Source organism: Macrosteles quadrilineatus, unplaced genomic scaffold (genome assembly GCF_028750875.1).
Source record: "Macrosteles quadrilineatus isolate MER2022 unplaced genomic scaffold, UCM_ALF_1.0 Scaffold_1__1_contigs__length_201487025, whole genome shotgun sequence".
NCBI classification, from domain to species: domain Eukaryota; kingdom Metazoa; phylum Arthropoda; class Insecta; order Hemiptera; family Cicadellidae; genus Macrosteles; species Macrosteles quadrilineatus.
In genome coordinates, this window is record NW_026542594.1 from 129,629,058 (window position 1) to 129,655,839 (window position 26,782).

At 37.3% G+C, this 26,782-nt stretch overlaps 1 protein-coding gene across 3 annotated transcripts in view; it reads left to right on the plus strand.

Moving 5' to 3' along the window:
- The window catches only part of LOC128984853 (serine/threonine-protein kinase SIK3-like), a 280,801-nt gene that overhangs the window by 244,652 nt on the left and 9,367 nt on the right, over window positions 1-26,782 (plus strand). For all 3 annotated transcript variants that reach the window (XM_054404224.1, XM_054404232.1, XM_054404239.1), the window contains 2 exons: window positions 7,366-7,533; window positions 9,885-10,026. In XM_054404224.1, coding sequence (XP_054260199.1) covers window positions 7,366-7,533; window positions 9,885-9,998 — 282 coding nt within the window. In that variant the 3' untranslated portion in view covers window positions 9,999-10,026. The remainder of the gene's footprint in view (window positions 1-7,365; window positions 7,534-9,884; window positions 10,027-26,782) is intronic.

A 26,782-nucleotide genomic window follows, 5' to 3' on the forward strand; every position in this document is an offset into this window, starting at 1 on the left:
GAATGAATTAGCTGTTGTTTTAGATGATACTAAATGTGATATTGCCCTCATTAACGAGCACTGGTTGCACAGATTGGAAGTCTCCTTATATGTTCCAGTAGGTTTTAAATTGGCTGCTTCATTTTGCAGAGAGAATGCTTATGGGGGTGCCTCTATTCTTATTAAGGATGACATTTCTTTTGAGGTGATCAATATTGCTCATCTAACGGAGGTTGGTTTCCTTGAAGCTGCTTGTATATATGTAAATATGTATAAGGTGGTGTTCATATCTGTTTACAGAACTCCTAGTTCTAACTGTAAAACATTTCTGACTTATTTTGACAATCTTATAAGCTACGTGCAAGGAAAAAAACCTAAATGCAAAATTGTACTTAGGGGAGATTTTAATATTGACATTTTAAAAGATGTGGACCAAGATACTGTAATGTTTGTTAACCATTTAAAGTCATTTAACCTTCAATGTGTAAATAAATTCCCAACAAGAAACAAAAGTTGTATTGATAATATAGTTACTGATTTAGATAATAGTCTTTATAAATCATGTAAATTGAACGTTAGGATCTCAGATCACTCAATTATTTACTTTGAATTTAATGTGTCTTCCCTCGTTCCCCAATCAGTAAATATTTCATATAGGAAACTTAATGATGATACTTTGAACGAGTTTAATGAAGCAACCTCTATATTAAATTGGGACTTGTTGTATGGTATTGAGGATGTTAATCTTGCATTTGAATACTTTGTAAATAAACTATCAACAGTGTATAGTAACATTTGTCCAAAAAAGAGTAAACAAGTTCAACAAAGGAAACAAATTAGACATAATCATTCATGGTTTGACCATAGCTTAAGAAGAATGAGAAGCACAGTAATCTTGTTGCAGGATTTATTAAAGATACCGAATTATAAAAATAACATGACACTGAAAAACTACTACATAGAAAAAAAGAAATTGTATAGGTCCAAAATCAAGGAGGCCAAAATCATGCATAATGATAACAGGATAAAAAGTTCTAAGAATAAGTGTTCAGCTGCATGGCAGGTAATTAAGTCAGAAGCTGGTAACTACTATCAGCGGGAAAATCCAATTCCACCTATTTCAGCTAATGAATTTAATGATCACTATATAAGTATTGGAAAAAAAGTACTTGATAGTACTAAATTAATAAATACAGGTAATTTAAGTTATTGTACCTTTTTAAACAACATAGACCAGCCTCCAGAGAAGTTTAACTTGCATTATGTTAGTGAGCTTGAAGTGCTTAAAATAATGAGATCTCTAAAGCCTTCTAAAAGTGAAGATGTTTTTGGTTTTAGTAACAGAGTTATCAAACATATTGCAGCTAATATTGTTTCACCTTTAACTTATTTAATCAATCTTTCTTTCTGTTGCTTCTTTTTTCCTGATTGTTTAAAAATGTCCAAAAGTATACCACTTTTCAAAAAGGGTGACAGATCATGTATTGATAACTATAGAACTATATGTATTGTATCTGTATTTTCAAAAATAATAGAATCATGTGTAAAGAACCAACTTTTAGGATTTCTGGATCAACATAATGTTTTAAGTACTAGCCAATTTGGTTTTTGACCTGGACGTTCCACAACTAAGGCGTTAAATGAAGTTGTAACTGGTATTATTAATAGCTTTGAAAATTGTGATTGTGTTAATATGACTCTTGTGGACCTCAGCAAGGCCTTTGATAGTATATCACATGAAACACTTCTTAACAAACTAAAATTTTATGGTATAGATGATATGCAGATGCAATTCTTTAAAACTTATCTCTGTGGCAGATTGCACAAGGTTTCATCGGCAGGCTTTGAGTCCTCTTTTCAGGAGGTCCTTGCTGGGGTTCCACAGGGGTCAGTTCTGGGTCCACTACTGTTTCTAATCTATATCAATGATCTGCCCGGCAATATTCCTTGCAAAACCATTTTATATGCGGATGACACTTCTTTTATAATTACTGATAAAGTGTTAAAAAATGTAAAAGCACACAGTGACAGAGTAATGGAATTAGCCAGTTCTTGGTTTAATGCTAACTGCCTTACAGTCAATGCCAAGAAGACTGAAACAATCTGTTTTACTTTAAAAAAAATAGACTCAGAGGAAGATTGTAAGCCTGTTAAATTACTGGGTGTCACTCTAGATCAGAAGCTTACATGGGAATCTCATACCAACTCAGTAGTTTCTAAACTTTCAAGGGCCTGTTTTTTATTACGCAAGCTTCAACAATGTGTTGGCAGAAATATGTTGTTAAATACCTATTTTAGCGATTTTCACTCCCATTTGTTATATGCCACAATGCTCTGGGGAAATAGTAGTGGTGCTCTTCATGTTTTTGCTTGGCAAAGAAAAGCAGTAAGGATTTTGGCCAATTTACCTTATCAAGATGACTGTAAGCAATGCTTTATTAACTACAATATAATGACTGTCCCTTGCATTTTTATATTTCAAAATCTTGTGCATGTAAAGGAAAACCAGAGTGACTTTATATGTTTTGACAAGGTCCATGATTATAACACCAGAAGAGCACAAGATATTGTTCCACCCTATTCTAGATTGCGGAAAACAATAGTCAGCCATAAATATCTACAAATTAAGTGTTTTAATAAATTGCCACAAGAGATCAGAAACCTCGAAATTCAACAATTTAAATTGAAACTGTCAAACTGGTTTATAAGCAAAGCTTTTTATTCTCTTGATGAATTTTGTTCATATAAATTTTAATTTGATCTGTTATGAGCTTTAATTTGGTGATGCTTTGGTGAGTAGTTGTAGTTGATTTATTGTTAATTTTCGTAGTTTATATCAATTTATTGCTGAATGTTAATTATTTCTTTGTTATGTTTTACTCTGTTATATCTGTTAGTCTGACAAGTACATTGTACTATTTCTTTTTATACTGCATATTACTGTATTTCTTATGTTCTTTGACGTTGTCTATAGCAATGTAATGTTGACAAATGACAATAAATGGATTCTGATTCTGATTCTGATTCTGACATGGTAACCAAGAAAGTCAATCTCTGGTACAAGGAATTAAGATTTAGAAACATTAATGTGTAAATCGTTGTCTTTGAACCGATTTAATACAGCACGGAGTCTTTTCAAATGTTCTTCCTCACTGTGGGCTGTTATTTTGACATCGTCAAAGAAAACATCAACACCATCAATACCTTGTAGAATATTTTCCATTGCTGATTGCCAAATAGCAGGTGCACTTGCAATTCCGAATGGTAGACGATTTACTCGATATAGACCTTTGTGTGTATTGATTGTGAGCAATTCTCTGTATTCTTCTTTCACTGGCATGTGTAGGTAAGCTTCGGATACATCAATCTTTGTAAATTTAGTCGAATTACCCATTCTGGCCAAAATATCATCAATGCGGGGCATGTTGTGTTCTGGTATTACCAAATGGGGATTGAGGGTTACTTTGTAGTCTCCACACAGTCTGATATTCCCATTTGCCTTCATAATCGGTACAACTGGAGTAGCCCAAGAACTCTGATTCACCTTTGTAATTATACCTTCTTTTTCTAGTCTGTCGATTTCTGCACTAACTTTTGGTAACAAAGCATAAGGTAGTGGTCTAGCTTTTTTAAAAACTGGTGTAGTGTCAGGCTTTAAGTTAAGAAGTGCTTCTCCCCCTTTGAAACTTCCATCTCTTGGTTCAAATATGGATTTAAATTCCATTAAAATATCGTGTACTTTGGGATTTGAGTGTTTAACTCTATTCAAGTCAGCTCCGTGAACAATATTTATGTCTGACCAATTTATTTTAATCGATCTTAGCCATTCCCTACCAAATATCGTATCTCTATTACCATCGAACAATGGAAGATATACAATGGAAGATATTTGGTTTGGTTACCGTAACCAACCTGAACAATGGTTTTACCCAATGGAACAAATTCATTTTTGTTGAAATCTCTTAAGATTATGTCTGGATTCATTAAAGGTCTGAGTTTTGGAAAAAACTTGGAAAAGTTACTTTTTGACATCAAAGATACCCCTGCTCCTGTATCTAGTTCAAACGGAATAGTTTTCCCATTTATTTTTATGTTTAACATAATTTTCCTAAATTTATCTTCTGAGGTATTCATAGAACAAATGTCAATAACATTAGTTTCCTTATAGAGGGATCTAACAGAATTGTTCATATTTTGTTGTAGAAATATTTCACTTTGATCTTCGAACGAGTCTGTTATTTGTTTTACATTTCTTGAACTAGTGTTAAATGTAGTCTTATTTTGTCTTTGCAATTTGATAGGTGCATTAGGGTTCCTAAAACAAATCTTTGCTAGATGCCCTATTTTTTTACAGAAGTTACATGTTGTATTTTTGTGTTTGCATTCAGATATGTCTTCATGTAACTCTCCACAACGGTAACATTGTTTAAGATTGGTACTGTTTTTAGGTTTTTGAAAACTTTTCTGTTGTACAACATTTAAGTTAACTGGCAATTCATTGTTTTCATGATTGAATTTTGATTGGATTGTTATTGAATCGTTTTGAGCCTTTTCAATTACTTGAGCCATGTCTACAGCTTTTTCAAAACTCAAATCACTGTCAGTTAGAGTAATTAACCTAGTCTGTATTTTTTCATCCCTTAGCCCGAGTATGAATTGGTTTCTCAGGGCTTTTGACAGAAATGTGCCGAAATTACAATATCTAGACAACTTTCTAAGATCCAGTGAAAATTCTGAAACGTTTTCTCCTTCATATTGGTGTCTACAATGAAATTTGAATGTCTCTGATACTTCATTTGGTTTCGGTGTAAAATGTGAATTAAGAGTTTGAACTAATTCAGCATAGGATTTAGTTATAGGTGATACAGGATGCAATATATCCCTAAGTTTACTGTAAGTGTCTGATCCAATACAGTGAAGTAACGTAATTTTCTTTTTATCTTCTGAAATGTTGTTATAAATGAATGATATCTCTATTCTTTCCATATACATTTCCCATGTTTCATATCTTTCATTAAAGGGTCCAATCAATGCTGAGTTAATCATTTGAATGTTTTGAGAGGTATTTGAATTACTTGTACTCACCTCCATCGTCGCCAAATTGTTCTGTATGTAATTAGAACAAATAATAAATGTGTTTGTCAAAGTACAATTTTAACCAACTTTATTCAACACAAATTAAAAACAAAGTGAACAAGTAAACATTATAACCAGCTGATAATAGTTATAGAATAAATATGCAATAAGTAAAGGTAGACATTTAGGATGTAACACATTGCATAGCTGCCTCTTCCATAACTGACGCACATATGCAACGGCCGGTTTTCACCCATAGACTGCTGTCGCATATATGCAACGGCTAGTCACATTGAAATAGACTACCGTCGCATATTTGCGTCGGGGTTCTAATGTTATTAAAATGCTTATATCTTTGTAACGGTCTATTTGAAGGCACTGAATTCCCTGCAGTGGTCTACAGAGATGTCTGACGCACAACTGCGTCGCTTGGTCTGTGGATATGATGATTGCTGACGTCATATGATAGTTGGAAAAACTGGTCTTTACTTTTCTGCATCACTGTTGTATGTATGTATGCAGTATGTGTGCTGCATTATCCTATGTAGCTTTTATATTTGTTCAGTTATAAACTGTTCTTGAATAATCTGTTTTTTTTACTTTCACCTCAAAACACAAACACAAATGCATATATGCGACGCTTGGTCTATTTTAAGAAAACTATGATAATTTTCACTATTGTCTTCGCTGTAGACCGGGCGTCACAAATATGCGACATTACAAAAGGTTATTAAAAATAGAAAAAAACAAGAATAAATTATTTACAAACTCGATTGTAGCGTATTACAATGTAAATGATCACTGTTTTACAGGTTTTCGCCCGTGGTCTGTGTGTACTGTTATCCAAGTGATAGCCGGTCTATGTGTAAGATTCAAAGTTATACCTCGGTCTGTGGCAATGACCGCGGCGTCAACGTGTTAAATAATATTTATATTTAGTTTAGTTTATCAGGTAAATATTACTGTTAAAATGTTTTCAAGGTTAATTTTCAAGATCAAGAATGAAACGCGGGAGACCTCCGAAGCGGATACAAATAATTTGAAAAGGAGAGAAGCTACAATCGATCGACTCGACAGGAAACAAATTTTAACTCTTCGTTTACAACCGATCCAGTTCCAACCAGCTCACACATCCATCCAAGTGTCTCAAATCCTCGGCCAAGTCGCGCATCGAAGAATAAAAAGAGAAATAATTTCAGATCTTATAGCCGTGCAAAATGATGAACAACAGACCGATCATCTTGGGCAGGAGTGTCAGTGGTTAATATTAAAATAAAATGTTATTACTCAAGTAAATTTCTTACGGTACTACAAATAATCTTAATGATAATCTAAATAATCTAAATTAATTAAATCAATGAAATGGGTGGAAAAATAACAACTGATAACTTCAGCACCAGTGGTGCAATCTAAAACAATTAAATACCATAATGCACAGAATTTCATTGACTTTCTAATGAGATACTTTATTATATGGATAAAAATATATTTCAGTGAATAAAACGACTGCGGCTGTTATAGTCGCTCTGCCACTTCACGAACACGTAAAAATTTATTGATTTATTTTTGTTGTTGTGAGATCATATGTAATTGTAATGAAATTATTTTTGCACCATAATATAGGAAGTTTCCTCCTTACTGCAGTGGTACCACCGGTTTTTTGTTGACAAAAAATGTCCCTTGTTATGATTTTTTTTAATATACCTTGTTTGGCAGTTTTGTCAAAGTTTTGTTTGGATGGCGTCAAAGGACCCGTACATGGTGCAACTGACTTTGCTCAAAATGTTTGTTCACTTTAGTGCTCAATTACAGTGATCCCTTTGTGAAATAAAGTTCATCTATGTAACAAAGTGCAAGTTTAGAATCTTATCTTTCTAACGGTTTACAAATTATTTTGTTTACAATAGTTTAGTTTTCAACCATTTATTTGGAGTTAACCTATAGCTACCTTGCAAAACACAACTATTATAGTCGCTGCCACTACAGCCACCCAACGACTATTACAGTCGCGCTGCCAGTTGGAGGATTAAAGAACCAAATTTTCTCCTCCCCCATTGCAAACGCAGAGCACGAGTTTAACTTCAATAAGCATTATATACTTATACGCCAACCTGGTACAAAGAACAGGTACTCTGCTAGTACTACACTATAGTCCTCGCCACATTAAGTTGAGGCAGCCCAAGGCCACACGGCGTATATCTAGTGCGGCCTTTGGCTGCCTCAACTTAGGGTGGCGAGGACTATAAATATGATTGATATATTCTTATGAGTTGACCCATGTAGGCTTATACAATGTTGTTGGTATGGCAGGTGAGTGGGTCATTGTCGGTGGCTCTGTCAGAGTTCTGCTCCAGTCTGGCCACAGAGCAAGTGTTATCTCTGGTGTCTCGTGTGGTCAATGCAGCCGTGCCTCCCACCTTACATCACCTCAGTCAAGACCATTCCTCCCTGGCACTGCAATACCCCTGTGGCCTTCAGGTACAGTGGTGTAATTGATCAGTTATAAACTAATTGATATTAATTACCAAATTTGTATTATGTGGGGTCAAGGAATGACGAGTGACTGTCCCTCGTGAGAAAATGCTAAATTAAAAATTAATAAGCTTAGAGTTTTACCTACTCAATTTGTTCCAGATAAATGTAAAAAAGTATGTACAGTAGACTTTCAGTAATCCGGCAGATATGGGACCGTGATACTGCTGGATTAGTGAAAATGCCAGATTACTGGAATGTTATCAATAAAAACATTTACAATGCAACTCAAACACGTCTCTGAAGATCGCACGATGGGAAGATTGCACTATTGCCGCGGTCGGGCATGATGACGATGACGTTTCTGTGATCGCGGGAGTAGTCAATGATGTTTGCACGGCTGGGGGAGATGATAAAGTTTTTGCCGCGATTGCGGAAGACAACGATGATGTCTACATGACAGTAGGTATAGTTCATGATTTTGCCGCGATCGTGCAAGACGACGATGACGTGTCCGTGACTGCGGGAGTAGACGATGATGTTAACACGGCCGTGGGAGATGATAAAATTTTTGCAGCGACCGCGGATGACAACGATAATGTCTACATGACCGACGACGATGACGTTTTCGTGACCGCAGGAGTAGACAATGATGTTTACACGGCCGCAGGAGATGATAACATTTTTGCCGCGACCGCAGAAGACAATGATATTTTCTCCATGACCACGGGAGATGTTCACGATTTTGCCGCGATCGCCCAAGGCGACGATGACGTTTTCGTGACCGCAGGAGTAGACAATAATGTCTACACAGCCACGGGAGATGATAAAATAGTTGCCGCGACTGCGGAAGACAACGATAATGTCTACATGACCGCGGAAGACAACGGTAATGTCTACATGACCGCGGAAGACAACGATAATGTCTACATGACCGCGGAAGACAACGGTAATGTCTACATGACAGTAGGTATAGTTCATGATTTTGCCGCGATTGTGCATGACGATGATAACGTTTCCCTGACCCCGGGAAGCGATGATAACGTCTATACGTCCACGGGAGATGTTCATGATTTGCCGCGATCGTGCAAGACGACGATGACGTTTTTATGACTCGGATGTGGATGATGATGTCTACACGGCCGCGGGAGATGATCAGAATTTGGCTGCGATCGTGGAAGAACTCACACGTCAAAAGGCTCCGGATTACTGGAGTGCTGGAGTGGTGCAGTGCCGGATTAGAGGGAGTCAACTGTAATGTAAATAAACAAACAAAATTGATAGTGACTTTTTCCTGGAAGAGATTACTGAATGAATGAAATGAATGAATATATAGTTTATTCCAAAAAACATAGGCTACAAACTGTGATTATAAATTAAAATATATTAGACAGAGACTTTTGTCACTAAAAATACATACAAGTTTTAATAAGCCAAAATATTTAACAATTATAACAAAGAAACTAGCAGACATAAGCAGTGCTACCTTGCGTCTGCTAAGTTGCTGTCAAATATAAAAAAATAAAAATTATTGAATTTGTGGAATGGCAATTAAAAAAGACAATAGGTCGTTATTATTATTAGTGATATAAGTAAATGTATTTCTATGAACACAGTGCTGGTAAGCTGGGCTTTATAGATTTTCGTGGTGGCCAGGAGAGAGAGAGAGGGTGAGAGAGTTTCGTGTGTAATGGGGGTAGTGAAGAGAGTGGAGAGTGATGAGTGGATTGTAGGGTAATGAGTGAAGTGTAGAGTAGTAAATTTGACTGCGGACAGTCCAAACAAAGTGCCATGGTCAGTCAGTGCAAAGGTCGGATCAAGTGCACCGGTAGTCCGCCGTGATAATAAAATCGGCCTCGTTAATATTTAAACTGAATAGGAAATCATTGACCTTTAATGAGTCACAATCAAAAAATTGAAATTCCTGAAAATGTTACATATGTTATGATAGACTAAGTGTGAAACATAGTATGAATTAGTCGTAGAAAAAGTATAATTTACTTGAATTGTGGTGATTCCGACTCTTGTATTATATGAATGTAAAATATTTTGAAAAATGTTATTGTAATTTGTATGGATGTTTATTAGAATTGATTTTACGTACAACTGGCGAACAGAGAGGACTCCGATTTCTTTAACTAGAGCGTAGTCGGGTAACGTTTGCATATCCCAAATCCTATTTTTTAAATTGATTTTTGAGCAATATTCAATGGTTCCAAGATACTCCTATAACAGCCGCCCCAAGCTATAATCTATAACTGGTTTGGCCACCGGTGGTCATTTCCTGCATGCACCTTTGAGCCAATGTATGTAGGGTCTTTTGTAGAGAAGGCTATGTATATTATATGGGTCAACAGGTGGAATTGCAAGTGCTTACCCACAACGCACAGCTTAAAATGAGAAGGATATCAGGAGACCAAGGCCAGTACAGTGCCTTGTGTCAGCAGTTGGTAGCCTGCATGTCCAGCTAATGTCACCTTCCTGTGGGCCCAGGCACAGGTAATGTAGAGATGCTCCAGATAATGTTATTGATATGTTTTCATGAAACAGTATGAAAATTACAATGTATAGATGTTTTGTATGAATTTGGAGGCTACTTTAAATAAATTCTAACTGCTTAACATGTGTTAGATTAACTTCACATAACTTGCACATCACATTAATTGTTTTTTATATGTATATTTAAAGGCAAATTAAGTTATTGTGTTTTGCTAAACCTATGCTTAAATTAAACTAAAGAATATCATCAATAACTAAATTGTACGTCGTTGATTTTTGTTTTCAAAAAATCTGTTGTATATGTGTAACTATATATTTAATTATCAAATGGTAATACAAAATACTCTTATTTTATCTTAACATAGCTTTCAGCTCACAATTTACTTTATTTGATACATTTATTATTTGTGTTTTGCCACACCGCTGATTAAATTAAACCAAGGAAAATATCATAAAACTAAGCAGTACACAGTGTTCTTTTGTTTCTAAAATCAATGAAATATCTGTTACTATGTTTACTTAATGGTAAGTGTAAAAATGTAAAGGCAATGGACGATGGGACTGATTAAAAGAACTGGTTTGTATATTAAAGTTGTTTGTTGATATTTTTGTAGAGTACAATCAGAGATGCAATGAAACATATACTGTATTTGTATGACATTTTTTAGTCCTTGATGCTTTGATAATCATATTAGTTTTGTCTGCTGTCTTTAATTCTAAATTATTTAATTAAATTGTTTACAGTACGTATAGATATAGTTTCTTTAATATTTCAAAAGACTGTATTGATAAGGCACAGCAATATTTCTAAAGTTTATAACAGCTGACTTAGTTATGCTAATGATTTATTGTGAGTGAAGAAACTGAAGATAAGGATTTGAGACTTAATATGAAGAAGAGTGAAATTTAAAAAAAATGTTCATTTAAATTTAATAATTAGTATTTTTACAACTTCAAAATTGAAATTTAAAATGTCAATAATAAATTAAAAGATATGTAACTAAGGGAGATGAAGGTAAATCATGTATGTCAAAGTTTTATTCGAAGATTTGGTCAGTTTTTCTCATCTCAGCCTACACAAGATTTAAAATTAATCAAAACCAAAATGGTGGTATCCACTACTTACCAGATTTAAACGTCATAACTTAAACATTTCTATTAAGGCCATAAAAGTTGAATTTTGTTTCTAAAAGTGTTGGTTTATGTGTAACTATTATATGCAACAGATGTAAAGATTAAAATGTTTCTATTTTGTGTCCTCATAACTTAGACGCATAAAAATATCCAAAGCAGAGCCGGAGTTGATACAGCAACGGTTATAGAATCTTTTTTTCTATAATCATTGACATAGTTTTAGAATAAATAATCCGTGATAAAAGGTTAGATTAAAATAAACCTACCTCATAGTTTTGGAAAATATTATATTTAATTTCTTTGTATCAGCTGTCTGAAATTGTGAAATATGCAGTTTAGCAGTTCTTCTTGTTTACATTTATCCCTCCGAGTGTCCCTTGTTTTGGCCTTAATGTCAGCCTATTTTTTGCTCATTTGCAAGGTTTTATTAAAACGGATCTGAGAAGCTTGAAAACAATGTTAATTATACTGTTCTATATACCATTTTGTTTTGAAAATCATGGGCTTCAATATTATACATAAAACATAAGGAACATTTGTTTCAAAAAAACTTTTTTGGTAAAAAAACAATTATTTTGGAAAATTAAAAAAAAATAAGTTCGCGCTCAATGAAATTGTTAGGGATGGACGAGATTAGATTTTTAGTTCGAGACGAGACGAGACGAGATTTTTTATTTCTCATAAAATTTCGAGATGGGATTTCCCTTCTCATACACAACGGGAAATGCAAGTTCAAAATTTTTACCTGATTTTGTAACATTGTTAGATGACTGTTTAAATACAAAAATAATGATAATAGGCAAGAATATTTACAATCTTTTATTAAAAAACATCAGCATAGCATTTTTTTATTAATCACGTCTAACTTATTAAAAATGCCTACGGTTAGAAAACATAGTGATATCAGTTAGAATAGAGTTCAACTTATCCTAAAATAAAATAAATCATAAAATAAAAGCAATATTAATTTTTATAAAATAGTTACTTGTTTTGACTTTTTATAGTAATAAAACACTAGTGTACCTGTTGCTCGAATTCGGGCAATTGCGAAGCATTACAGGCGACTCACGAAGATTATGGAAATACTCACGATCTACACAACAGTTAGATATTATTATTATTATTATTATTATTATTATTTCTTTGTCATGAGAGCCGAAGCCCCCTGACTACATACCCGGTACCTATCGTGAGACATACCCGGGCCCCATGATGTAGGCCGAAGCTTACGCATCAACCTTTAGCACATCATGGGCGGATGACTTAAGGTCATGAGGCTCGCCGGCTGCCGAAGCAGACCCTTCGGAAAGAGGGTTGCCCCTCAATCCTAACCAGGGATTCCGGCTACTTGTTTAAGCGTCACTCCACCTGGGTTCCACCAGGTACAAAGCCCTAGAGGACCATAATGGAGCGCCCCGACGCATTTAGTGCAAGCAACACTCGGGACCTATCTAATCCCTGACAGGCAGAACCCGCCATCATAGCCAGAAGGAAGGGGACCGTCAGCAACCCCAACCTCCCATTTACACAGTTAGATATAATCAAAATCTTTTGTAAATATCTTGTCTTTTCTCAAAAAGCTGATCTTGTTTTTTAGTGTTTCTACAAAATTTTACCTCTCAAAGCCGCATTAGGTTGTCTATAACAATTTTAAATGAAAATAAAAAACATTATTTCTTTTTTTCTACTTGGTTGTGTTCTATGACTATGTTTCCATTGTTTGCAAATCGGTTATTTCAATGATTGCTCAAGAAATGTAGCATATTGTTAATTTAGTTTTATTTTTAGCCCATATCAAATTGTCCAGGATTTTTCCATTGTAATAATTTCACCAACCCAAGTTTCGTCTACAGATGGAATACGCCAAAGAATATCACCTACGTACAATCTCCAAGAAGTGGTAAAAAAAGGCAAAAACCAAGCCATTCAACAGATATAAGTTAACTACATAAGAAATAATTTTAAGAGTTACTGTGATATTAGAATTTTCCACTGATTTGGTAATAGAACATTATATTGCAAAACATGACACGATGCAGAATAAAATCGATTTTAAAATCAGAAAAACCCATTGCAAATACTGTACTTCATTTTGAAAAATTCAATAAATCACAATTTAAATATTAACAGCTGTTTCATTAAAAAGTAGTTTTGAATTATGCATATGGTAAAACAAATTTGAAGATGCAACTTTAAAGGCTTCTGGGGCAGAGCCCCAAGGGAATTTACATTGTTCCTCTTTTTATGGCTCATCTATAGACCAAGACCTTTCTTTAGAGACCCCTACCAAGTTTCTAGGCCCAGCCGTTCTCTCAAATTAGCTGGGACAAAAACCCAGTTTTTCCTCCATAAGAATAACATGGGATGGGAATTCAAAGGCCACTGGGGCAGAGCCCCAAGGGAATTTACCACGTTTCTCTTTTGATGGCTCATCAACAGACCAAGACCTTTCTTTAGACACCTCTACTGAGTTTCTACGCCAGGCCGTTCTCTCAATTTAGCTATGACAAAGAAAAACAGTTTCAAATTAATATATAGATTCCTCACACTGCTTACACTTAACAAAACTTCTCAAATGTTATTAAAGTAATATTATTAAAATAATTAAAGTAATATTTACATTTAAAGAATTAATTAAATAAGAACGCCTTCGCAAAGGAAACGCAACTACAACACGCTCCTGTATTGCGGGTATTGCATTGACTTTCTGCAGGCGTTTTTAATATTTTTTTTTTTTTTATTCTCGTCTCGATAAAAATCTCGGCTAAAAAGAAATCTCGTCTCGTGTAACAAGATTTAAAATTTCCCGAAAATTTCCCGAAATTTCGAGACTTGACCATCCTCAGAAATTGTATAAATTATAGGCCTATAAATATTTGAAAATAGCCACTTTGTTCTAAATTGTATGAGGATTACAAATATATAATAATATAAGGAAGTAGATTTGCAAATAAATAAGTTATGGGCAAAAAACAGATTTCAGTACATAGCGTTTAGCTAAGAATGCATAGCCTAACCATAGCTAGGAATCTGGCTGATAATTTATGTCAATATCACTACCTACTTCTTCAGGATCATCAACCAGCCCTTCAAAACCACTTAAATCTTCTTATAATGCACCACGTATATCACTACTTTTGATTTTTAACACTAAAACAATGACAAACGTAATAAAACACATCAGTCATCGGTGCGAGGTTAACCAAGCTGTTTACAAATACGCACGTCAGCTGTCTGCTACAATATTTTCGGAACTAAAATGAAAAGCGCTTAGAGACAGACCTCTGGAGAAAGCTCTGAATCTGCAAAATAAAACAATACCTAACTCGATCCAGTTCAATCCGATTTTGTCAGTCATAGAGCCTTCGCCGTAAACAGTGTTTGTGAGTCGATGCATCGACACAAAATATTACACAAAGTGTGTTATGTGGTGTCGAAGCATCGACAAATAACACTCGGAGGGTTAAATGTCAAAGCAAATGTAAACAAACATTTTTAGTGTTCTCATCGCAGCCATGGAGATCAATCAATATTTAAAACAGTGGCGTAACAAACTTTTACAGGCCCCCCTGCAAACTTATTATTATTTTTTTTTTTTTTTTTGCCTATTGCATTTTTACTTTCTCCCCCTATACCATAGTATATGGAAAAAGTATTGTTTTCGTCAAAATTTTCGAGTTTGAGTTTTGAGTGGATATATTCGTTTTGGGCCCCCCTGGACCCAAAAAAGTGGTTTTCGAAGCGATGTCTGTGTGTCTGGATGTGTACAGAGTTAGGGACTACACTTGTGGTCCGATGAAATTTGATGAAATTTGGTATGTAGGTTCTAATCCTTGGTATCTCCAGGCTTTTTTTAATTTTTGATTTTTAATGGGGAATTTCCCATAAAAAACCGGAAAAATTGGATTTTTTCATAAATGGCCCGAACGATTTTGATAAAAATTAAGTATTTTGTAGCCCTTTAAATTCTGAACAAAATGGTACAAATCCCATTTTTGTTAAGATTACGGTTCAAAAGTTATTGTAAACTATGTTATTTTCCCATAAAAACCCCATAAAATAACAAATAAACGGTATCAGCATTCTGACACATACTTTCACCCATAAGTTTGTCAACAACCTTTATCATGTGTAAGCAGTGAGAGTAAATATACGGAAATGGGATTTGTACAATTTTGTTCAGAATTTAACGACTATAACATACTCAATTTTTTATGAAAATTGTTCGGGCCATTTTTGGGAAAATCTGATTTTCCGTTATTTTATGGGGTTTTATGGGGAAAATAACATAATTTATATTAACTTTTGAACCGTAATTTTTACAGGAATGGGATTTGTACCATTTTGTTCAGAATGTAAAGGACTATAACATACTAAATTTTTATCAAAATCGTTCGGGCCATTTTTGGGAAAATCCTATTTTTCCGTTATTTTATGGGGTTTTATGGAAAAATCCCTATTAAAAATTAAAATTTATAAAAAATGAAAAAAAACTATCAAAATTGTAAGGTCCTAAATCAAAACCGGATTTTTTTATAAAATCCTATTTTTCGTTGTTTTATGGAGTTTTTTTTGGAAAATAACATAATTTACAATAACATTTGAACCGTAATTTTTACAGAAATGGGATTTGTACCATTTTTTTCAGAATTTAAAGGGCTACAACACACAAAATTTTTATCAAAATCGTTCGGACCATTTTTGAGAAAATCCGATTTTTCCGGTTTTTTATGGGTTTTTATGGGAAAATCTCCATTAAAAATCAAAATGTCTAAAAAATTAAAAAAACGCCTGGAGATACCATGGATTAAAACCTACAGACCAAATTTTATTGAAATCTGAAGACAGGTGTAGTCCCTAGCTCTGTACACATCCAGACACACACACACACAGACATCACTTTGAAAACCACTTTTTTGGGTCCAAGGGGACCCATAACGAATATATCCACCAATTTTGAGAAAATCCGATTTTTCCGGTTTTTTATAGGTTTTTATGGGAAAATCCCCATTAAAAATCAAAATTTCTAAAAAATGAAAAAAACGCCTGGAGATACCATGGATTAGAACCTACAGACCAAATTTTATTGAAATCGGACCACAGGTGTAGTCCTCTGTACACATCCAGACACACAGACACACACACACACACACACATACATCACTTCAAAAACCACTTTTTTGGGTCCAGGGGGAGCCAAAACGAATATATCCACTCAAAACTCAAACTCGAAAATTTTTACGAAAACAATACTTTCTCCATATACTATGGTATATGGACCTCTCTCTCTAAACACAAGATGGCTTTTATAACAAATACCCTGAACACATCTTTAATAAGTAGCTCGAATGAGCAAGAAAAGAAGTCGGAAGTAGAGCGAGACCCTTTTGGGCGAAGCTCCAAGGTCCAGAGATCGCCAACATTGAAAGGCGTGAAGACGTCCCCTCCACCTGCATCTTTCAGGTGTACAAAAGACTTGACTTTGGGATCTCCCTTGACAAGTGGAGAAGGAAACGGTGGACCACCCTCTAAGTCTGGTGAAGGGATGCCGGAGGAATCCCTAACAACAGCGTTAGATTTGGAAGTGTCGGGAATGGTACTTCTGCGTCAGCAATATCTCGACGCAGAAAATGACATTGAAAACCGGCTTCGAAACATGGAGCAGACCATAAAGGCAATGCTTGAAACCTTTAAGACGCAGAGAGGAGTTAACCAAGTGGTTAAAAATGGCATGGCTAAGCTCGAGGACGACCTTGGTTTTGTCTTCGCCTGCCGGCTGGTGAGCAAGGCGGCCATGGAAAGGATCGCCGAGAAGGTGGTGTCCCTACCTGACGACAATGCGCGACCTTCCAAGAAACGCAGGAGGCCTACATCAGAAAGCCCTCCAAAAAGAGAAGAGGTTGTTCAGACAGCAAAGCCTAAAGTTAAGGTCAAGGCGACCCAGACTTCTAGGTCCTTCTCTGACGTAGTTGCCGCTCCAGCGAAACCTCAACAGCCACAGCAACCTGCGACACCCATTGAGGGTAGCTCCCGAAAGGGGTCAGTCGTAGAAACACCATCTGGGACTGTGTGGGAAAAGCGCCTTACGAAAAAGGAGAAGAGGAAATTGAGGCACGCGGAAGTCGGCTCCAAGACATATGTGGCAGTGAGGGCGCAATCGACCGGCGTGGCCCAAGCTGTGCCTGGCTCGGCACTCGCTAAAAAGTCGCGGCCCAAAAAGCCCAGGACTGAGGCAATTTTGGTCAAGCCTTTGGAGGGAAGATCATTCGCCGAAGTCTTGGGTGTTATCAAGGCCAAGGCTAAGCCAGAGCAAACCGACACGGTTGTACGGTCGATTAGACAAACCCGGGACGGGGACGTCCTCCTCGAACTGGGTAAGTCTAAAGATAAAGCCGCCTTTGCTGCCGAACTAAAGGCAGCTGTGGAAGGTCAGGGCACCGTTCGTGCTCTCGAACCCAAGACGTCCGTCGAGGTTCGGGATATGGATTGTGTGTCAACGGAGGATGACGTCATTGATGCCCTAAAAAAAGCTGTCCCCGAGCTTGCCGGACAAACGGCTAGTCTGAGGGTGTGGCTCACGAAACCAAACCGGAGTCAACAGCGGATGGCGGTCGCCGAAATGGCAGACGCAAACGCCAGTAAGGTTTTGGCACTCCAGCATTTGAGGGTTGGATGGGTTAATTGCAGGTTGAGACGGAGGGTGGAAGTAACGAGGTGTTTTAAATGCCTTGATTTCGGCCATTCCTCCCGAAACTGCGAAGGGCCCGACCGAGGCAAGAACTGCCTTCGATGCGGGGAGGTGGGTCACACTCGTAGGGACTGTAAAGTTGAGACCTGTTTCCTCTGTAAGGAGAAAGGCCTCAATGATAAAAACGCTAAACATATAGCTGGGTCTGGGCAGTGCAGTGCATTTAAAGGCGCACTACAACAAGCGAAAGCCCAACCACGAAGATAAGGATCCTCCAGTGCAATGTAGATCGATCCAGGACGGCTGACGCGCTTCTCAGTCAGCTTGCCCTCGAACACGGTGTTGACGCGCTCTTGGTCAGCGAACAGTACCAGTACCGGGACAGGGACCCATCTCTTTGGTTTCCCGATACACTTGGTACTGCTGCGTTCTGGGTTCGTAATACAGCTAAAGTGCAGGTAAGGAGTCACGCGAAGGGCCGAGGATTCGTTTGGGTCCGGTGCGGGGATGTCACTTACTTTAGTGTATACCTCACCCCCAACGAGGCTATCCGTGACTTTCGTGGAAAGATAGACCGCCTGGAAGAGAGCGTGCGCGATACCGCCGGGCACGTTGTCGTGGCGGGGGATTTCAATGCTAGGGCTGTCGAGTGGGGAATGACTCTCACTAATTCCCGGGGGAAGTACATCCTGGACTTTGCTGCCAGGGCTGGACTTGTTGTCATAAACGAGGGCAACACGCCAACTTTCCAGCGTCCCGGAATGAGGGGAACGATCCCAGACATCACGCTTGCATCTGAGTCCCTCTTGCCGAGGATACGAGCCTGGAGAGTCCTAGAGGATTATACGGCCAGTGACCACCAGTACATCATTTTTGATGTCATGGATAGTCATCAGAGACAAGCTACCGTGTCTCGGCAGGTGCCCGTTCGGTGGAACACCAAAAAGCTGGACGTGGCCAAATTCACCGAAGTCATACTACGGGGAGAGCCAGTGGTACCTGCTGCATCCGGCGTGGCTCACGCAGAGACATCAGTTACATCATTGATGAGGCTGATAGTCTCGGCCTGCGAAGAGTCAATGCCTCGCAGGATATCCCGGTGCGATAAGCGACCTGTGTACTGGTGGACAACCGAGATCGCAGAACTACGACGGGCAGCATTGAGAGCCAGACGTCTTGCTACCAGGGCTAGAGAACCTGAAGATAGACGTCTTAAGTCTGACGCTTACAAGGTGGCAAGGAAGTCTCTTCGCCGGGCCATTAACCGGAGCAAACGCAGTTGCTGGGAGAAATTAAGGGACGATGTCGATTCCGATCCGTGGGGCCTTGGTTACAAGATAGTAACCAAGAAGCTTGGCACCCGCTCTCCACCTTCCGTTATGGACGGGGCCTCTATGGAGAGGATCGTAAAGTCCCTTTTCCCGACTCACACACTGCGTCCATTGCGGGAGTTCGGAAGGGTGGACGACGTACCGCTTTTCAGTCTCGAGGAGTTGGAGGCGGCCGTTCTGTCCCTGAAGAACAACAAGGCTCCTGGACCGGATGGGGTACCTGGTGAGGCCCTGAAGAAAGTCTTTTCAATAAACCCACAAATCCTTTTGAGCACGTACAATGCCTGTCTGGCCGAGGGGAAGTTTCCCTTCTGCTGGAAAACAGCTAGGCTTGTGCTCGTGGGGAAGGGAAAAGGAAACCCAGACCTACCCTCCTCTTACAGACCTCTCTGTATGTTGGACACTGCTGGGAAAGTCTTGGAAAAGTTGATCCGTTCCCGACTGAATTCAGCCGTGGTTGCTGCAGGGAATCTATCCCCTCGTCAGTACGGTTTCAGGAAGGGACGGTCAACGGTTGACGCTATTGAGGAGGTAAAGCGAGCCGTAATGAGAGCTGAGGAGTTTAACAACTATTCTCGTCGGGTTGTGCTGCTTGTAACACTTGATGTGCGAAACGCATTTAATTCCGCGAGGTGGTGCGATATGCTCGACGCACTGGAGAACACTTTCCACGTCCCGGCATACCTCATGCGCATGATAGAGGACTACCTCCGGTACCGCCTCATCATTTACGACACTACAGAAGGCTCCAGGACGATGGATGTAACTTCTGGTGCTGCTCAAGGATCCATACTGGGCCCGGACCTCTGGAACGTCGCCTACGACAGCCTCTTGAGATCCGAGATGCCTGAGGAAACCGTCCTAGTTGGGTATGCAGATGACGTTGCGGCTTTAATAGCTGCACGTAGCATTGAGCTTGCCCAGCTGAAACTAAATCGAGTCATGCGAACCATTAACGCATGGATGGCAGAACATGGTCTCTCGCTCGCTCTGAGCAAAACTGAGATTGTCATTCTGACTAAAAAGAGGATTGACACCATCGTGCCTTTGATGGTGGGGAACGTTGAAGTCCAAACCACTCGTGCCGCAAAGTACCTTGGGGTCATGGTGGACAGCAAGCTCAGCTGGCGAGACCAGATCACCCGTACGGCGGACAAGGCCGCTAAAATGGTTTCTTCCCTTAGTCGGTTAATGGCCAATGTCGGAGGTCCACGGTCCAGCCGCAGAAGGCTGTTGATGTCTGCGGTCCAGTCAGTGCTCCTGTACGGTGCGGAGGTCTGGGCAGACGCTCTCAATAAGGAGGTATATAGGATGCGGCTCGCCCGAGTGCAGCGTCAGGCAGCACTAAGGGTAGCATCTGCCTATCGAACAGTGTCCGAACCCGCCGTCCTGGTGGTTGCTGGAGTCATCCCCGTCAAACTTTTGGCGGCGGAGAGGAAGGCAATTTATCAGCGCCGTGGGGAGGACCAGGCAAGTATTGAGGAACGCACCCGGACCTTCCAGCTGTGGCAGGAGAGCTGGGAACAGGAGACAAGGGGGCTCTGGACCAGGCGACTGATACAACAGGTCCAACCTTGGGTTAATCGGCGGTGCGGAGAGGTGAACTTCTACCTCACCCAATTTCTGACGGGTCACGGCTTTTTCCGGTCGTACTTGTTCAGGATGGGCAAAGCCGTGTCACCCGATTGCATATACTGCCCAGGCATTCCCGATGACGTGGAACACACTTTCTTCCACTGCCAGCATTGGGAAAGGCCCCGCCTAGAGGCTCAACAGTTCGTAGGACTGCTGTCGGTGGACACGGTCATACCGATGATGATGGAGGGTGAGGACAATTGGACCTGTGTGTCACTTTACATCCAGGGTGTTCTCCGCGCCAAGAAGCTTGACCTCGACCGGGATGCGGTGTAGGTCAAAAAATAAATAATGCCAGAAACGGTGCGAGCCCTGTGGGCTTAGGTCACATGTTGGCCTGACTTGAAGTAATGTGACAAACAATTCCAGGTCTGTGTCCAACAGAGTAGAGGGGGTTTTTTAGTGAGTAGTCTGTGATAAACTCAGGAGTCTCACACTACAGGCTGGCTACCTGTGTGCGTAAAAGCATTTTCCCTCCTCACCCTAAAAAAAAAAAAAAAAAAAAAAAAAAAATATGGACCTCTTATAGTCGACTTATAGTAGACTTTAACCACATCTTGATATTATCAAGATAATAGTCAAGCTAGTAACAAGAAATATCAGTATGTTTAAAAAAAAACCCTGTTTTCCCACTTTCAAAAAATAACGTCTCAAATCTCAAATCATTTAAGGTTGGTCTTGTATCTAATAACTACAATTTTCCAATAACCCTTCCTTATATGAGACTAAAGCCCACCTTGTTAAAAAATTTTGGCGTATATTTTCATTTTTATATTTTCATTTTAGTAGTAATTTTACCTTGATAAAAGGAATGTGGTAAGGATGTGTCTTTAGATAAGACTAAGATAAAATTATAATTATCGGAAATATTAATTTTTGTGATTTTCCAATCTCCTTGGCATTGTAGGATTATATGTTAATTAAATATGTTTATATGAGTGTATTTATAGCAGAACATTCCTATACTGTAATTAATATTTAGGTTCGTAATAAACACGACTTTGGATCTGAAATGAAATATGCTTTATTGTCTTTTGAATTTGTACAAATCATCGACAATGTCAAGATACAGCTAAAAATTATAGCATAGTCAGGTAATTAATTAATAAAATACTTATAGCTAACTTAACAAAGGGAGACATATTATAATACATATTCTAAATGAATAATTACAACTGAAGAATCTTATTCTTAAAAAAATCTTCCAAACTATAAAATGGGTTATTGGTCTGCCAACAATAAAATTTACTTTTGAAATCCTTTATATTGTGTAATTTAATTATGGATTCAAGAAAGTTGTACACTTTAAGTGATAAAACTATGTGACTATTTAGAGTTTTACTTAAACGATGGAATTCTATTGAGGTATGGTTCTTATTTCTGGTATTATGATCATGAGTATGGTTTCTAAATTTTAAAAGATGTTGATTTTCCAAGATATAAACTATTAAGTCATAAATATAAACGTTAATAATAGTAGGGATTTGAAGATTTCTAAAAAGTGGTTTGCTGTGGTCTCTTGAGCCTTTATTAGAGATAACTCTAACCGCTTTCTTTTGCCAAACAAGAATTTCCTCTACCCTAGCACAATTGCCCCAAAAAATTTGCCCATACCTGAAAATGGATTGAAAATATGAAAAATATGCTGTTCGGACATAATTTAATGGAATGCATTTTTTCAGACGACCTAGTAAAAATATTACACGAGAAAGTCTGGTATTTAAATAGTCTATATGAGAATCCCATGTTAGCTGACTATCTACATATATTCCCAAAAACTTTGCTGAAAAAACTTTACTACCCTTATCACTGTTCTCAAACAACTCTGTTAAATTAATTAGGCTGGATGGTTTTGCGATAGGGACCGGGTATGGACATGTTAAACGAGGAAGATTATAACAAATTTCCAATTAAAGAATGTAATGTTTACTCCGATATAAGTACTCTTAAATCTTGTTTTGATTTATCTCAAAGTAATTTCGGGTCAAGGTTTAGAATAATCCATCAGAATATAAGGAGCTACAATAAAAACTTTGACGAATTTTGTGCGTTTCTCCAAGGAATAAAAACACATTTTAATTGCATAGTACTAACAGAGGCATGGTTAGAAACAGATTCTGTTTTAGAAAGTATTCCGGGTTACAATATTTTTAGTTCAAGCAACAATCTTAATCAAAGCGATGGTGTAGTTGTATATTAACTATTATAATTCCACTTCCCATCCAGAGTATGTTCGTATTTTCTCTGGTGATATAGTAAATTGCAATATTTTAAACCCATCACTTAACTCTGCTGAAGAAAAATATGTTGACATCCTTAGTGATTTTGATTTAATACAATGCATTGACAAAGTAACTCGCCCTGAAAGTAATGCATGTCTTGACCACTTCTTTTTGAAATTAAAATCATTTCATTCAGCATATCCGGCGGTTATTGAAACAAATATAACGGACCACTATCCTATTGTTCTAGAAATTTCTAAACCTAGTAAACAACATACAATCTCGAAAGATTCATTTAAAGTAAAAATTGATTGGAATAAAATTGATGAAAAACTAAAAGAATCTGATTGGCGGAATATTACGAATTGTAGAGAAATTAATACTTGTACTTCTAATCTAATTGAAACTATCCAAACTATTATTCATGATGCATCCAAGGAAGTCAAAGTAAACGCAAAAAGTAGAAAACTTAAACCTTGGATTACGGCAGGATTGCTGACATCAATAAGGAAACGGGATATACTCTTTAATATAGTAAAAAAGAATCCATACAACAGGCAATTAAAAAATAGATATAACCGATATCCCAACATGCTGCGTTCACTAATTAAACGCACCAAATTCAATTATTACAAGAATAAAATCGAGGAAGCAGCCGGAGATGCTAGGAAATTTTGGACAACTATCAAAGAGGTGTCAGGTAGACCACACATTCCCGCACCGTTCCCGGTGGAGGCCTTCTGTGACGGAGGCACTGCTACTCCTGACATAAAAAATATCAGCCAACAATTCAATGACTACTTTGCTAATGTAGGCTACAACCTAGCTAGCGCTATTAATCCAGTGGGGCCACCCGAGGTGGAGGATCATCACCATGCCTTTCATTCTGTATTTGAGCTGAGGCCGATCAATCAAGATCAACTAATAAATATAATTAATAGTATAAAAGGATGCTCTGCTCCAGGATGGGATAACATCCCTGCAAAACTTGTTAAGACCTTCTCAAATTATCTTGTTCAACCCCTATTACATCTGATAAACCTAAGTATCCGTTCAGGAGAGTTTCCTAACCTATTCAAAATTGCAAATGTCATCCCTATCTACAAATCTGGTGCCAAAGCTGAAATGAGTAATTTTAGACCAATATCTTTACTAACCACCATAGATAAAATTCTAGAAAAATGTGTAAAGATCCAATTAACTGAATTATGTTGAAACAAATAAAATTTTATCTGAATCACAATATGGATTTAGGAAAGGGAAAAATACTTCCGATGTTTTATTTGACTTAACCAAATTAGTAAATGAGAAAATCAATGGAAAAAATAAAATCATTTTAACTTTCCTAGACTTAGCGAAAGCATTTGATTCTGTAAATAGGTCCAAATTATTACAAAAACTTGAATTAATAGGGGCAAAAAATAACACACTAAATTGGTTTTCTTCCTATTTCAAAAATCTTTAACAATATGTTTGTATTAAGGGGATAAATTGTGACCCAACGAATGTCAACTATGGTGTAGTTCAAGGAAGTACACTTGGAACTTGCTTTTTCTGGTATACATTAACAACATATCCAAATTAAATATAAATGGAAGCATATTTCTGTTTGCTGACGACACGGCTTTGGTCTCATACGGAAGCACCTGGGATGAGGTTTACAATAAGGCATCCTCTGACCTCATCAAAATAAAAAACTGGTATCACAATCTACTTTCTGTTAACGTACAAAAAACTAAAAGTTTGCCAATTATCCTTAAGAGATAATTATGGTCCAGGACAGAGGATCCTAAAAATGCACTCTTGTGGCGATTCGGAGTCCGTCGACTGTGGATGTGAACTCATTGAAAAGGTTTTAAATTATAAATATCTAGGTGTAGTCATAGATCAAAAATTATCATGGGTACCACACATACAGTACTTAAAACAAAAATTAAGAAAAATGATATATGCTTTTGAGCAGTTGAGCCATGTGCTCACTCCGGATCACTGCAGGAGTGTGTACCTGGCCTATGTGCAATCTATAATGCAATACGGGGTTCTGGCGTGGGGTGGTGCCTCCTCCGCCGTGCTGGAGCCACTGGGGGTGACACAGCGCTCTATAATAAAAACCATTCTAAAAAAAGACAAAGATATTCTACTGATCTGCTATTCCACGATTTTCCTGTACTCAATATTAGACAATTATTTATTAAAACCCTTCTAATCTACATTAAAGACAACAAACACAAAACAAACCGATTAAACTTTGGATACACAATACCCAGATTAGGTTACAGAATAGAGCTTTCTAATCCATTTTATATTGCACATCAACTATACCGAAATCTTCCAAATAATATAATTCAGGCAGAGAGTAGCAGTGCAGCCGTTTTCGGGAGAATAGTTGGAGAGTGGCTGTTACACGTCGGCCCCACGGCTGCTGAAAATTTAATTCATTCACCATACGTTTGAATAAAAAAAAATTAAAAAATCTATTAAATCTCCAACTTATCAGCCAACCCATGCCTACGTCAAAAATTTTAGACCGGATTGATTTTTGTTTTTATATTGTAAGAATTATTTTATTTTATTTTGAGGGGTATTTTTAATTTTTAATTTTAAATTTGCTTTAACTTAACAAGTGTTTAGAACTTATATTCTGATGGTTCTATGTTGCCCAGGACTAAGATATTTGATTATATTTTTAATTTTAATAAATAAGTTATATTATTGTTAACTAGATAAGTTGTTTTATGTAAGTGTATATATTTTTTAAGAGTGACGAGCGAGTGCCATGGACTCTTCCTCACACACAGACGTGTAGTCTTGTGAGGAATATTTTTTCCTATTATAAAATATGTCATTTTTTATTTATTGTAAAATATTGGAAATAAAGAATCTTGAATCTTGGTATAGGGGGAGAAAGTAAAAATAGGATTTTAGAAAAACCCGGTTTTGATTTAACATAGTATGCTATATGATCCTTACAATTTTGATAGTTTTTTTATTTTTTTGAAATTTATATTTTTAATGGGGATTTTCCCATAAAACCCCATAAAATAACGGAAAAATAGGATTTTTACAAAAATGGCCCGTACGATTTTGATTAAAAATGTAGTATATTATAGTCCTTTGTATTCTGAACAAAATGGTACAAATCCCATTTCTGTGAAATTTTGGTTCAAAAGTTATTGTAAATTATGTTATTTTCCCATAAAAACCCAATAAATTAACGGAAAATCGTATTTTCCCAAATATGGACTGAACGATTTTAATAAAAATTTAGTATGTTATAGTCCTTTAAATTCTGAACAAAATTGTACAAATCCCATTTCTGTATATTTACTCTCACCGCTTACACATGATAAAGGTAGTTGACAAACTTATGGGAGAAAGTATGTGTCAGAATGCTGATACCGTTTATTTATTTTATCTTTGTATGGATTTCAAGAGCCTTATTATGTTGTAAGCGTTTATCTTACAACAATAATGTCTTTAGTATTGGTTAAGCCTATTACGCGCCACTGTTCTGTAGAGTGTAGCTGCGGTCGTTATCTCGATTACACCTCCTGTCTATGTGTGTTGTTGTCGTCGCGTCGGAGGCATTTAAAAGAATAAAACAACAAATAGACAAATTATAGCTACACAAAACAACGATAAACGCACAAATTTAAGTTACAATCATGCTAACACGATCCGTCATAGCGACACAAAACCACAATAAATACACAAATTTAAGATACAACCATACTAACACGATCCGT